This window comes from Squalius cephalus (assembly GCF_949319135.1).
Source record: "Squalius cephalus genome assembly, chromosome: 1".
NCBI classification, from domain to species: domain Eukaryota; kingdom Metazoa; phylum Chordata; class Actinopteri; order Cypriniformes; family Leuciscidae; genus Squalius; species Squalius cephalus.
Genome location: NC_137122.1, coordinates 31,178,315 through 31,193,490, shown reverse-complemented (window position 1 = coordinate 31,193,490; position 15,176 = coordinate 31,178,315). Strand labels below are relative to the sequence as shown.

Below are 15,176 nucleotides of genomic sequence, written 5' to 3'. Positions count from 1 at the left end.
TTCTTACAGAGCCACTCCTTGGTTATCCTGGCTGTGTGCTTCGGGTCATTGTCATGTTGGAAGACCCAGCCTCGACCCATCTTCAATGCTCTAACTGAGGGAAGGAGGTTGTTCCCCAAAATCTCGCAATACATGGCCCCGGTCATCCTCTCCTTAATACAGTGCAGTCGCCCTGTCCCATGTGCAGAAAAACACCCCCAAAGCATGATGCTACCACCCCCATGCTTCACAGTAGGGATGGTGTTCTTGTGATGGTACTCATCATTCTTCTTCCTGCAAACACGTTTAGTGGAATTATGACCAAAGAGTTCTATTTTGGTCTCATCTGACCACATGACTTTCTCCCATGACTCCTCTGGATCATCCAAATGGTCATTGGCAAACTTAAGATGGGCCTTGACATGTGCTGGTTTAAGCAGGGGAACCTTCCGTGCCATGCATGATTTCAAACCATGATGTCTTAGTGTATTACCAACAGTAACCTTGGAAACGGTGGTCCCAGCTCTTTTCAGGTCATTGACCAGCTCATCCTGTGTAGTTCTGGGCTGATTTCTCACCTTTCTTAGGATCATTGAGACCCCACGAGGTGAGATCTTGCATGGAGCCCCAGTCCGAGGGAGATTGACAGTCATGTTTAGCTTCTTCCATTTTCTAATGATTGCTCCAACAGTGGACCTTTTTTCACCAAGCTGCTTGGCAATTTCCCCGTAGCCCTTTCCAGCCTTGTGGAGGTGTACAATTTTGTCTCTAGTGTCTTTGGACAGCTCTTTGGTCTTGGCCATGTTAATAGTTGGATTCTTACTGATTGTATGGGGTGGACAGGTGTCTTTATGCAGCTAATGACCTCAAACAGGTGCATCTAATTTAGGATAATAAATGGAGTGGAGGTGGACATTTTAAAGGCAGACTAACAGGTCTTTGAGGGTCAGAATTCTAGCTAATAGACAGGTGTTCAAATACTTATTTGCAGCTGTATCATACAAATAAATAGTTAAAAAATCATATATTGTGATTTCTGGATTTTTTTTTTAGATTATGTCTCTCACAGTGGACATACATGCACCTACGATGACAATTTCAGACCCCTCCATGATTTCCAAGTGGGAGAACTTGCAAAATAGCAGGGTGTTCAAATACTTATTTTCCTCACTATATATATATATATATATATATATATATATATATATATATATATATGTATGTACATGTGTGTATGTACATGTGTGTATGTACATGTGTGTATGTACATGTGTATATGTACATGTGTATATGTACATGTGTATATGTACATGTGTATATGTACATGTATGTATATATATATATATATATATATATATATATATATATATATATATATATATGTGTGTATGTATACGTGTATGTATATGTATATATATATATACACATATGTGTGTATGTGTATATGTATATATATATATATATATATATATATATATATAAATACACACTCACCTAAAGGATTATTAGGAACACCATACTAATACTGTGTTTGACCCACTTTCGCCTTCAGAACTGCCTTAATTCTACGTGGCATTGATTCAACAAGGTGCTGAAAGCATTCTTTAGAAATGTTGGCCCATATTGATAGGATAGCATCTTGCAGTTGATGGAGATTTGTGGGATGCACATCCAGGGCACGAAGCTCCCGTTCCACCACATCCCAAAGATGCTCTATTGGGTTGAGATCTAGTGACTGTGGGGGCCATTTTAGTACAGTGAACTCATTGTCATGTTCAAGAAACCAATTTGAAATGATTCGAGCTTTGTGACATGGTGCATTATCCTGCTGGAAGTACCCATCAGAGGATGGGTACATGGTGGTCATAAAGGGATGGACATGGTCAGAAACAATGCTCAGGTAGGCCGTGGCATTTAAACGATGCCCAATTGGCACTAAGGGGCCTAAAGTGTGCCAAGAAAACATCCCCCACACCATTACACCACCACCACCAGCCTGCACAGTGGTAACAAGGCATGATGGATCCATGTTCTCATTTTGTTTACGCCAAATTCTGACTCTACCATCTGAATGTCTCAACAGAAATCGAGACTCATCAGACCAGGCAACATTTTTCCAGTCTTCAACGGTCCAATTTTGGTGAGCTCGTGCAAATTGTAGACTCTTTTTCCTATTTGTAGTGGAGATGAGTGGTACCCGGTGGGGTCTTCTGCTGTTGTAGCCCATCCGCCTCAAGGTTGTGCGTGTTGTGGCTTCACAAATGCTTTGCTGCATACCTCGGTTGTAACGAGTGGTTATTTCAGTCAAAGTTGCTCTTCTATCAGCTTGAATCAGTCAGCCCATTCTCATCTGACCTCTAGCATCAACAAGGCATTTTCGCCCACAGGACTGCCGCATACTGGATGTTTTTCCATTTTCACACCATTCTTTGTAAACCCTAGAAATGGTTGTGCGTGAAAATCCCAGTAACTGAGCAGATTGTGAAATACTCGACCCGGCCCGTCTGGCACCAACAACCATGCCACGCTCAAAATTGCTTAAATCACCTTTCTTTCCCATTCTGACATTCAGTTTGGAGTTCAGGAGATTGTCTTGACCAGGACCACACCCCTAAATGCATTGAAGCAACTGCCATGTGATTGGTTGATTAGATAATTGCATTAATGAGAAATTGAACAGGTGTTCCTAATAATCCTTTAGGTGAGTGTATGTGTGTGTGTGTATGTATATATATATATATATATATATATATATATATATATATATATATATATATATATATATATATATATATATATATGCATATGTATGTGTATATGTATGTATGTATGTATGTATGTGTATATGTATATATATATATAAATTAAATTTAATTAAACTTTTTTTAAACTTAAGCCATTTTCAGGGTGTGGCTATATATATATATATATATGTATATATGTATATATATACATATATATACATATACACATATATATATATATATATATATATATATATATATATATATATATATATAAAATCATTATTATTTTATAATTAGTATATAAAATAAAAATTAAAATTTTTAATTAATATATGATTAGTATATCAAATCGATTAATCACATCTAACATAAGTTTGTTTACATTACATACGTGTATATATATATATATATATATATAGTCTGTGAGGGTGTATACGGTTTACACACACACACACACATATACTGATATATATATACAATATGCACCTAGTAATTATATTATGCGTCTGTTGTCTAAAAATGCTGTCGGACATGCAGCCAATAGTCACAGAATTTTAGAGCTAGGTATGAGTTTCCAAATCTCAAACTAACAATAAAAAAAAAACAAAAAAACGAATAACTTTATGGCAAAACAAAGTGCCACAAAGAACAAAACTTTTATCAACGATGTTCCTCCAATCTGTAAATCATTGTATTAAACAGTGCAAAGAGCACTTTAGGTGAGCTTCTTTCTGTGTAAATTAATATCGCAGATGTTAAATATTCAGCATTGCATTTGCACTTCACACCTGACCCAGGGCACTTGCCAGTCCTCAAAAATAGCTGCTAATGATAACAACACTCAAAAGAACAGGGCTGTTCACGAACACAAATTGCTGTCAGAATCTGTAATGAAGAGAGAGAAAAGGAAAGGGATGCTGATGATGCTGTATTTAAAAAAAGGCAAACAGAAAAGACGGGAATAGAGAGGAGGGCGTTTGAAATGCAGCACATGGTAATGTGTTAGGTTTGCCGGTGCTTTTGAACACCTTGCCGAATGCCAATGCAGTTTGCTTAAGAGACAGCTTTCATCTCTGCTGAGCAATGTGAAAACTGAGTGAAGTTAAGCTAAAAGCAAACAATAAATATTGTAGTTGTCCCTGGAGGTTTAGGGATGCTGAGAGAGGAATAAGCCCTCAAAAATGTTTGCTCGGGTTTAAGTGTAGCCTATATCGAGGCCTCAAATGAAATAATAGCCTCGCTTTTTCTGCAGTGCAACAGCACATGGGCCACTATTCAAGCAATCACGCAGAACACTGTCTTTTCTCAGAACACGAGATTACAAATGTAAACATGCACCTGCCATGTGAAAACTTGAAAACATTTGAGCCTCCATACTATTTTAATGTGAATGACACATTTAGCAAATGAGAGCTAGCTGATTTTGCACTCAAGGCTTGATTTTATCCAACCGGTTTACATACACTTAAAGGGATAATGTTAGTTCACCCAAAAATCATTTACTCGCTCTCATATTGTTCCAAACCTGTACGAGTTTCTTTCTTCTGTTGAAAACACACAAAACAAGATATTTTGAAGAATGTTGGTAACCAGACATTTGATGGTAGCCATACTTACATAGTATTTTTTCAAGTCAATCGCTACCGCCAGCTGTTTGACTACCAACATTATTTAAAATATCGTCTTTTGTGTTCAACATTAGCAAGAAACTCATACAGGTTTGGACCAACATGAGGGTGAGGAAATAATGAAAATTCTCTTTTTTGGGTGAATTATCCCCTTAAAAGGCTCATGCTACCACTACCGGGTTGTTTGGCTCGGGGTCATGGTGCAAAGGACCCTAGGTTGATTTTACTCCGAACCATCCCTTTAAGACATGACTATGTTTACATTAATGTCTCACCCATGGAGGATTCATTTGGTGTTGGCCTTCACTATGAGCACTTTATCAAAATTTAAATAGCGGAGTTAATCACCAATTTTCAGAAGTTAAGAGAAAGTAAGGGACAGTCTCATGAAAAACTGACAGTTTTACACCCCTAACACCTTTCTATCACAGCCTATTTTCAAAAGGAAGGTGGCAAGCCCCATCTTGTGGTCAACATTGGATATTACAGTGCTTGAGAAAAGTTCAAAACCAAGCTAAGTAAAATGATTCAAAATAACCATTTCGAGTACATATTTGAGGTTAGACCTCTAACACAGGTCTGTTTTTTAATCATAATTCAACCGCCAACTTACATTGGGGAGATAATGTTATGAATACAAATGACTCTTCAAAGAAATGCATTCTTTAAAATAAAAAATAAAAAAACATTAAAAATAAAAGTGCATACACATAACAAAACATACAAATAAATTAACAAAAAGCATTTGACAGTCTCATGCAACCAAACATTTACATGGTTCATTATTATTTTCCTCTTTTGGTTGACCTAGACTGACATTTGTATAATAAAATGATGACAGCCCAGTTATAAGCCCACCAAAGCAGGTACCCATACATAAAAACTGCTCTGGGCCGAGAGAAATCATTCCAGTGTGTAAACCAAGAGCAAGCCTATCATGTCATAAGACTGATACAGCTTCATAATAATTATAAAGTCATCCGTCCTATCCAAACGCTTCATAAGACCAAGTCATATTAGCACTTCAGCCATTGAAAATATCCCATTTACAATAAGACTTGGAGAGGGTAATAGCACTTCTCTGAATTCATGGTCCGAGAAATTCACAACTTAAGACATGGAATGACATGAAAGACAAAATGAATGTAGTGTTTAGTGTATCAGCATTGCAAGCGATGCAGGAATTGTGTGCACTGAATGAATGCTGATGATGGTCAATATTAGATACAACACTCCCTACAAACTACATGTGAAAGCATGACCAGAACACATTGCGCCAGCGAAATGTGAAAAAAGAATAAAAAAAATATATATAAAAAATATACAAAAATAAATTCATCACATGGAAACAGGGAGGTCATACCCTAAAGAACAGCTTATGAATTAAAATAACAGTATTAATAATAATAAAAAAAGAGTGTATAAAAGAAAAAAAAAATAGCATGAAAATGCAATGCCAATTGCAATTTTTTGAATACATATGGTTAAAGCTAATTTATGCTCTCATATTACAATATTTATGAAATCAAAAGTTCGACAAGTGTGCAAAAAAGCAATTAAAAAACGGAAAATTCATGCTGTTTTCGTTTAAAAAAAGCAGACATTGATAACCAGACTCATCTTGTTTAGCAACAGTCACTTGCATAGTTAAGTGCATGCGTCAATGTAATCATGCAATACCGCTTTGTACAAATACTTTTTCAGTGCACACATAATATGGGCCTGTCGCAAAAAAAAAGAAAAAAGAAGCGTGCTACACATTAGGTTCATTGCTAAAGTATCTATTTTAAGATATAGTGTGCTAAAAGGGAAGGGTTTTTGAGACCGAAAAGCAGCATGAAAATGAGAACGGTTCAACAGTGGCGTCAGCACCACTTGGATTAATGTTTTAATTACAGGGCAGCAAGCTGAACAGTGGCCAACGTAATGACACCATTATGCTAATGTAACAATAATGACTTGTTTAACCTTATATTTCTCCTGTCATATATAACATTTTGAATGAGTCCAAATGAACTTGTCTGAGCTTACTCGAGATGGAAATATATTTATGCCGTTGACAAGTATGCAAAATAAACAGGCCTTTCTGCAGAGCCATTCCAACTGGGTATTAAATCTTAAACTCTTGGCACAAAAAAAAAAAAAAAAATTTAAAATTAAAAATGAAACCCCATTATCGTGGTGGGGCATTACAATCCTGAAAATGATTTTGATTTACATTGATTAAATGCGTTTCATTACTATTGCATATGCACAGTATTTATCTTTTAAATTATTTTTCTTGAAAACACCAACATTCCCGAATAGAGAATGTCAATATATCTGTTCTCCTACAAAGTGTTGAAAACTATTGCACTGGTTGTCCACAGATAAATATGGAGATAAAAACCTTAGCAGGGTTCAACTCCAGCTCACTCAAGCCCAAATGAAAACTGCTCACATATATCGGCATTGGATTTGGCGGGCATGAAATGGTTCAAGTATGATTATGTGGCTTTCAAAATTTCATTATAAAAACAAAGATATACAAAACAATTTCATGCAGGGCTTACACTGCCTCCATTAATATTCAGATAAAGAGATCACACAGCATTTTGCTGGAATAAACTAAATAGATTGAGTTTAAAGATTGTCCTCCACTAATTTACCAATCGAAAGATCACATTCACACAGCAACAATTCAGCTATCGGCACATTTCTAAGGGCAGTAATGCTACTTGAACACTTGTAACTGCTCTTGTGTATAAAAGGATAGAGTAGGGGTAGGAGAGCAGCCTTTAAGAGGTACCAATGAGATTGTTCACTGCTGAACCCCAGTAAGTCTACAGCTTCAAATGCGGCCAGGTTTCATGATGTTACTCTTCTCGATCTCATACTGTATCAGTGCCAGGGGAACACTGGACTGTAAATAGCACCAAGTGTAGATGTGGAGTGAATTGGTACAGTACTCCAAGGAATAACGCAAGAATCTAATTTCATCATAAGTGGCTTGTCCAAAGAAAAAGGAATGGTACCAAGATAAAAAGTATTGTACATATTGTCCATTACATCTAAGCATTATTCGAGGGAGAAAAAATATATACAAAGTGCTAAGTTAAAACATTCCTATTCAGAGTCATGAACAGTAGTAGATTAATTTACCATACCTTGCCAGAGGCAACGATTTGGTTCCATGGCAGGATAGAAAGGCGCTTTCTGATAATTTACATATTTTCTTTGAGAAAAGTAAAATACAGGTATATACTATATACTTTATATTCTTCTTAGGCACATCAAAAAATAGCTGCATTACAGAAAATAATGGAACTGCTATTCAAATTTCATTGAGGCGTCTGTGTTGGCCGTGCAGATGATTGCATGCTGGAAGAAAGCTTTCTAGAGGATGCCACCTTTTCAAGGGGCCTTTTCCCATTGATGGGAGACTGAAGACTAGTCTCAGAATTGGAAGACTTAGACTTGCCTACTGGTAAGAGAGAGCGCTTGATAGGAGTGGAGGTCTTCGAGGACTCTTTCTCATCAGTAGCAGCCTTGCTGGAGCGCGGCTCCGGAGAGACCTGCTGGGAAGAGTTTCCCGAGCCTTCACCCTCGTCAGTATTGAGTTTGTTCTGGCTGCAGGACTTGGCACTCCTCTCGACAGCCTTCTTGGCGAGAATCGTGGTCTTGCCCAGATCGGCCGACCGCCGAGTCTCTTTCTGCCGAAGCGCGCTCTTGAAAAACGAGAGTCCCTTGTCCTCAGATTTGCTGCTGCGGCGGAGGTCTCTTGAGGAGACGCTTGGGGAGCGCAGGCTGGTGACTGAGGAACTACTGCTGGAGCTTCTCACTGGCCTCCTCTCGGGCCCGCTTCCTTCAACAGTTCTAGGTTGGGATGTCCGCGGGGTGCCACTGACTCTTGACTTCTCTGCAAGGGGACTGGTGTGGGCCAAGTCCTTGCTGGAGCCTCTCTCCACCAGCTTCTTCTTGCCAGACACAGAGTTTCTCTCAGCCACCGAGGAGCTCTTCTTGGATGTGGGTGATGGAGAGGCAGAGGATTGGGGTGTGGAAGCAAGGGACAGCTTTCCCTTTGTCCCTCCTGACACTGGAGACTCCTGTGCCTGCAAGGACTCTCTCTTTCTGGAGGGCGTTCCTGAAGGTGTACCCTTGGTACTCTTGGGAGAATCACTCTTCTCTTTTAGATTGGTTGCTTTGGTGCCCTTTGCTTGAGGGTTGGAAGACACTTGGGAGGATGGAGATTTCGTTACAGAAGAGGTGCTCTGGCGCTTCTTGGAGGGCTTCTCTTGGTCTCCCTTGGTCTTGGTGGAGCTCTTCTTGCTGGAGGACCCTTCTGCTTTCTTCTCCGACCCAGAGCTCTTATGCTTCTGCTCTTTGGAGCGCACTCCGAGAGTATTCTGGTCTACGGCATTAATCTGGTTGTTGTTGTCAATGGGCTCACCTTTAGAGCTCTTCCTGTCAGCCTGGGTTGGAGCTCTACAATAGGCCTCATCAAGGATCATTTTCCCATTGCTGTCATCACTACAATTACCCTCCATCATAGCCAGCGGGGCCTTACTGCTGGGCTGACGTTCATGTCTGCTGTAGCCACCGAAGCAAGACGTGGACACTTTGTCGTCACAAGCTTCTCCTATCCTCTCTAGAGGAGGGGAGGAGCGCGAGTCCAAAGAGAATCGCGAGGGCGAATTGGACCTCATTTGTAGTTTTGCTGACAGAGACCAGGAAGGTTTCATCCCGTTTTCACTGAAAGCCAGAGGACTGGTAACCGACGATCTAGAGGACAAGCTCTGCCGTTGAATGCTTCTCACGAAGGGCCGCGTTGAAAATCCTCCTTAAAAAAAAGGACAGAGAGATTTAAACTAATGTGCTGGTAACAGACTGAATGAAAAGAGCATTGGCATGCAGTTTTGTCTTAACTGAGCAAGGCGGGAGATCCTGTGTTAGTAAGCGCTAAAGCTACAAGAGAGAGAAGACATAATAAAGAAAGGCAAGAGTAAAACACTGGCACAATACACAGAATAAGAGGACACAAGGAAGATGAGGGCAAAATATGGTACTGCTTGGCTTCTAAATATTTATTAAAGACATCGGAAAGAAAAAACATCCATGTTAAGAGGCATAACGATGTTCCTCACCATCGTCTTCACTGCGATCACCGGGAAATTCCACTGACTCTGCCAATGAGATCAGAGATGTGCGTCTTGAGGAGGCTCCAGAGGCCAGGCTGGGCGGCCTGCTGCCTGGAAGCCGGTTAACCCAGTGTTCACATAAAGATGAGCTGGTGGAGCCTGAGATCACATCCAGGAGTTACACAAATCCAAAAACAAGGATCTTCATTTAGAGGGCCATGTTTTTCACTGTTGTAAAATTTTATTTTTCCCCCCGAAAAACATGTTATTCAAAATTTCTTTACCAATATTTTTTTTTTTTTTTAAATAGTAGTATGTTTCTGTTCACTCTTTGACTCGTATAATTAAATGGCCTGTTTTGATACTGTACTTTTCATATGTTGTGATGGGCTAACCTATTGACTAACCACTGTGGCCATCAGGGTTGTTGAATACTGAAATAGATAGTTGTTGGTCACATGGCAGTTACTGCCATACAACGTGTGATATTTTTTTCCCAAAAGCAGTTTAGGTTAGGTATTAGTAGGGCAGGGCGGTATGACAGTATCATGACCACTGAATAAAGTGTCTATCGTTAGAGATTTTAATATATAGTTTATTTTGCAGTATGTAAATATATCCGTGTAGCACAGTACTACTTAAAGTTATATAAACATAAGAGTAATAAAGAAACATGCATGAATGAGAAAGTAAAGTTGATGTTGAGCGCAATAAGCTGTGAAAAAGAACTCAATGCAGTTGGTGCTAGCGCTGACAGACACACAGCTGAAGCCTGTGCACAAAAAGTGGCCTCTTTCTGACAGCATGCAATCACAAATTCTGAACGTTTATGATGTTTAATAAAGTTATTAAGAGCAATACACTGTGAAAAAGAACTCCATGTGGTTGGTGCTAGCGCCGAGTGACATACAACCGAAGTGCGAGCACAGAAAGTTGCCACTCTCAGACAGCATGCGATCGCAAATTCAGTTCTCTTTCGCGTCTTATTGTGCTTGAATGGTCAGATAGATGCACAATAATGTCAAAATGCCCGTTGTGTGGAATATTCCTGTGAACATACAGTCGGTTATGTCTTAAATTAACAAACAGATGGGTGAAATACAAATTAGATCCATGCATTCATTCTTAAAGGGACAGCAGACTGGTAAACTGTGCTGTTAAAAAAAAAAAAAAAAAAAAAAAAAAAAAAAAGTATGTCATACATTTTAATAATTTCAATTTTGGGGTTCCACGAAGTGGAAATAAAACTGAGAAAACCATGATAGAATTTTCATTTTTGGGTGCATTTTTTCTGTAATGTGCTCATGGCTCAGATGTCAATATTATGACAATTTTGAATGACACAACTACGTCTCCATAAATGAGCTGGAGGCCCTTCAATGCAAGATATCTGTTTAGACAGTACATCGAACTCTTAATATTTTTAATTGTTAATTCTCCAGAACAGAATCTCTAAAAAGGCTCTTAAAACCTGTCATACTAATATGAAGCAGTTTCGTTGGGCTGGAAAAGAGGGTCACTTGGATGATCACATGACAGCACCTTCACAAGCCTTCTAAATGAACAAGACAAATGAGTCAGCAAACTGTGTCAACCCAAAACTTAACAAGGAACAGGAGTCACCTGCAACAGAGCTGTTTGCCGACCAGGAGGGAATAGTTGTCCTCCTTTGATAGAACAGAATGTATGCAGTCTGCTGACAGACATCCTCATCAGCTATAGGCTGAACCTCACTGTCATCAAAGCAATACCACTGCCCATCAATGGAGTTCTTACAGTACGCTGTTAAAGAGTAAAAACAGGGAATGAAATATCAAATCCACCAATCAAGCCGTTAATACAATACTATTTTGAATACTACACTGAAGTTCCTAGTTCTCTTTAAGGTGTTACCTGTGTAATGCCCTCCATGCATATTTCCGTGATGGTTACACACAGCATAGAGGTCATAAAGGTAGTCATCTGGGTTTCGGCCAAGTCCGTAAGGTCGTCTCCATGGTGACCAGTGGGAGGGTAAGCTCCAGCTGCTCTGGCTTCTCTTCACCACATGGGGTGCCATATCCATGCCAATCAAAGGAAATCTCACCATGTTTTGCATCTTAACCCTCCTATCCCCTTCCTTGAAAACACAAGGCCCACATATTAGTAAGTAGGCAGTCATTTAGCACACACATTTATCCAAAGATATTGAATAGGAATGCTAACACATATATCTTTCCTGGTAGATATTCATGATAACCAATGGATCACCCCCTAGTGGGGTATGAATTTGAATTTATTTTTTATTTGATCAGGGACAATGCACAAACAACATTAGTCTAAAAAAAGAAGAGATGTCATGTGCCAGGTTATAGCAAAAAATGCTAATTTCCACCCACATTCCCTGAACCTTTAAGTACTACTAGTCTAGTCTAAACTTTACCCACAGGCCACTCTAACACACTGCATGTTGGAAGCACCATTTGCACAGGTGATGTGATTTGATTAGAACAGCACCTGTCTAAACCTCTTGAGATGCAAAATGAGAACATCAGGCAGGGTCCACAGGCTGAGTTTGATCCGACCCTGTTGCAGCTGCCTGCAATGAGGACAGCGCCAGGCATCGTCTGGGGCCAACTGAGAAGCATACAGGAAGCAGACGTAAACAAAATCAGTCAGAGGGGTTTTACATTTTACAAATCTGGCTGTTTCTTCATTTTCCTTAAAGCACAGCCAGTTCCAAACCCTTTCATAATTGCCCACAGCCAGCTCTGGCTAACCACAGTGTATATTTACACGCTATGTGGAACCATTCCAGGGTTACAGATGTGTTTGCAAAAAAACTAGCAATTTTAAAACAGCACTGACAGCAGAAATAGAGAAACCTTGACATATGTGTCCACTAAGGCAGCTCTAGAGAAGTGGAAATTAAAGGAGTGTGATAACTCTTTTAAAAAGACAGTTCACCCAACAATCAAAATTCTGTCATCATTTACTCACCCTCACATCGATCAAAAACTTTCTTCCGTGAACACAAAAGGAGAGTTTTAGCAGAATGTTCGAGTTGCTCTTTTCAAAATGAGGAAAGTGGATGGGAGCAGTCAAGCTCCAAAAATGACAAAAGCATCATAAACTGCCTCTTGTGAAAGGAAGAGACAAAAACCAAGGGTGTGTTCACAACTGGCAGGTTTGGTTCAGTTAAAATTAACTCTGGTGTGTTTGGTCCAAAACACCAAAAGCACCAAACAAGCTCTTCCAAACGAACTTTGATGCGGTTTGGCTGAAAATGAACACAACATGGACCAAAGACATCTTAAACAGAATGCCCAAGCACACCTTATTTTTCTCGTCATAGGCGCTACGTTGCCCATTACAGTTCGGTACAGGCATCAGAACCGCCATCTCCTTGTAGCAGATCTTCAGTTGGTGTGCAATGGAGGAATTCCTGGTGCTGTTTTGAATCCTTTACACATTTTATAAGCTCCTCACAAGTTCTCAGCTAGTAAAAAAATACCGTCGTATGTATGCACATACAAGTGCATTTAGCCAAGCACACAGTATTGTTTTGGATGTTCGTTAAGTTCCATCACAAAATATACATCATACAAGCCAAACTACAAGTGTGAACACGCCCTTAAATTGCTATTCACTGAAAATCTCGTTCGACAGCCTTGGTCTCATTTCATTTTCTTTCTATGGAATAGTTTAGTAATTTCTCCTTTTGAGTTCCACAGAATAAAGTAAGTCATACGGGTTTGGAAGACATGATGTTGAGTACATAATGACAATGGCATAACTACATAATTTAGGGCGAACACCAAGCCAGACTTTTACCTGCTCCTCTTTGGTGTAGAGCTGGAAGCACTGAGCGAGGGTGCAGGCCTGCGGCTGATGGTGCTGCTCTCTGTGCAGATACACACTCTCAGCATCAGGGATGTACTCTTCCTCAGTGTGTCCAAACAAACTGCGGGAATCAGAACAAACACTGGAGACAAATCTCTAACCAGACCAGTCATGCATGACTTCCTATCCTATGACTTCAACATATTTATTTTGTCTCTGCAAGATATTTTTCCAATAGTCTGCCAGAGAATGTTTAAAGGGGGGGTGAAATGCTATTTCATGCATACTGAGTTTTTTACACTGGTAAAGAGTTGGATTCCCATGCTAAACATGGACAAAGTTTCAAAAACTAAGTTGTACGTTTGAAGGAGTATTTTTGTTCCAAAAATACTCCTTCCGGTTTGTCACAAGTTTCGGAAAGTTTTTTTTCGAGTATGGCTCTGTCTTACGTAAGATAGGGCGGAATTTCCTTATATGGGTCCTAAGGGCACTTCTCCGGTAAGATTGCGGCCGCGCGCGCACTCGTAGACCAGAGCAAGAGAGTGAAAGCAGTTCGCCATCAAAGCGCCCTGCCCGGCTTTTGGGAAGTCAATGTCACCAAAGAAGTGTGTTTTTGGTTGCCAGGGCAAGACAACCCTGCACAGATTCCCAAAGAACCCAGCATTAAGGAACTCGTGGATGGAGTTTGTTTTCCTGAGCATAAACGGAGTTGTGTAAAGACTGTTGTTCCCTGCATTTCGACGATGATTGTTTTATAAACAAAGCCCAGATCGTCTAATGCTTAAGGATCGAGCAGTCACAATGATAAAAATTCGCGGTCGTGCGTTGGAACCGGACGGTGAGTAAAACTGTTTGTTGAACAAATGTCTCTGTGTGTTGTCACTAGCTTGGCGCGTTAGCACAGCTAAGCTTCGCCCACACGGCCCGCCCCCAGCCGCTCGGTTTTTTCCGGAAAGACTCGGTACAGCCTATCTTTATGTTAAAAATTTAATAAAACAAAATACTTTTTGGAGATATGAAGGATGCAATATTACTCTATAGGTACTCAAGATTAACAGGAGATTGAGTGAAAATGAGCATTTCACCCCCCCTTTAATACATGCACGCGTTGAAAAAAAAAAAAAAAAAAAAAAAAAAAAAAAAAAAACACGTCAAAAAACGAGCGCACATTCAAAAGTGATTGCAATATCCCACATATTGATTGCGGCTCCCTGATGCCTGCAAATTATATACAATATTCCCCACTCTTCACCAATTCAGAAACCCCCTGGAGGTTCATGAGGGAACTGCATATATATTCTATATATATATTCGTATATATATTTGAATACACATACATACATATACATATATATATATATATATATATATATATATATATATATATATATATATATATATATATATATATATATTGCATATATATATATATATATATATATATATACACACACATATATATATATATATATATATATATATATATATATATATTATGGAAAGCCGTTCAGGAAATAATTATATTTATAATATGAAGTCTGAATATATAGAATGAAAGTCTGAATATATATAAAACGAATGTCTGAATATATATGGAATGAAAGTCTGAATATATATATAGAATGGAAGTCTGAATATATAGAATGAAAGTCTGAATATATATAGAATGAATGTCTGAATATATAAAATGAAAGTCTGAATATATATAGAATGAAAGTCTGAATATATATATATATATATATGAATGAAAGTCTGAATATATATATATATATATATATATATATTTATACTACAGGGCCGTTGAATGCTTGAATCTGATTGGTTGAAGAACGTTCTAAGGTGTGCATTATTTTCAGGGAAACGCACAGCTAAAGTAGTTCCAG

General features: G+C 38.9%; 1 protein-coding gene across 2 annotated transcripts in view; it reads right to left on the bottom strand.

The window, feature by feature from the left end:
• Positions 1-5,670: 5,670 nt before the first annotated feature.
• Positions 5,671-15,176, bottom strand: part of usp31 (ubiquitin specific peptidase 31) — a 29,168-nt gene continuing 19,662 nt past the window's right edge. The window contains exons 11-17 of one of the 2 annotated variants that reach the window (XM_079886970.1): positions 13,285-13,414; positions 11,968-12,087; positions 11,365-11,590; positions 11,095-11,253; positions 9,478-9,630; positions 9,260-9,298; positions 5,671-9,173 (exon numbers count right to left, since the gene is read on the bottom strand). In XM_079886970.1, the coding sequence (XP_079743096.1) occupies positions 7,675-9,173; positions 9,260-9,298; positions 9,478-9,630; positions 11,095-11,253; positions 11,365-11,590; positions 11,968-12,087; positions 13,285-13,414 (2,326 nt within the window). In that variant the 3' untranslated portion in view covers positions 5,671-7,674. The remainder of the gene's footprint in view (positions 9,174-9,259; positions 9,299-9,477; positions 9,631-11,094; positions 11,254-11,364; positions 11,591-11,967; positions 12,088-13,284; positions 13,415-15,176) is intronic. The other variant, XM_079886971.1, reaches the window with a different exon arrangement.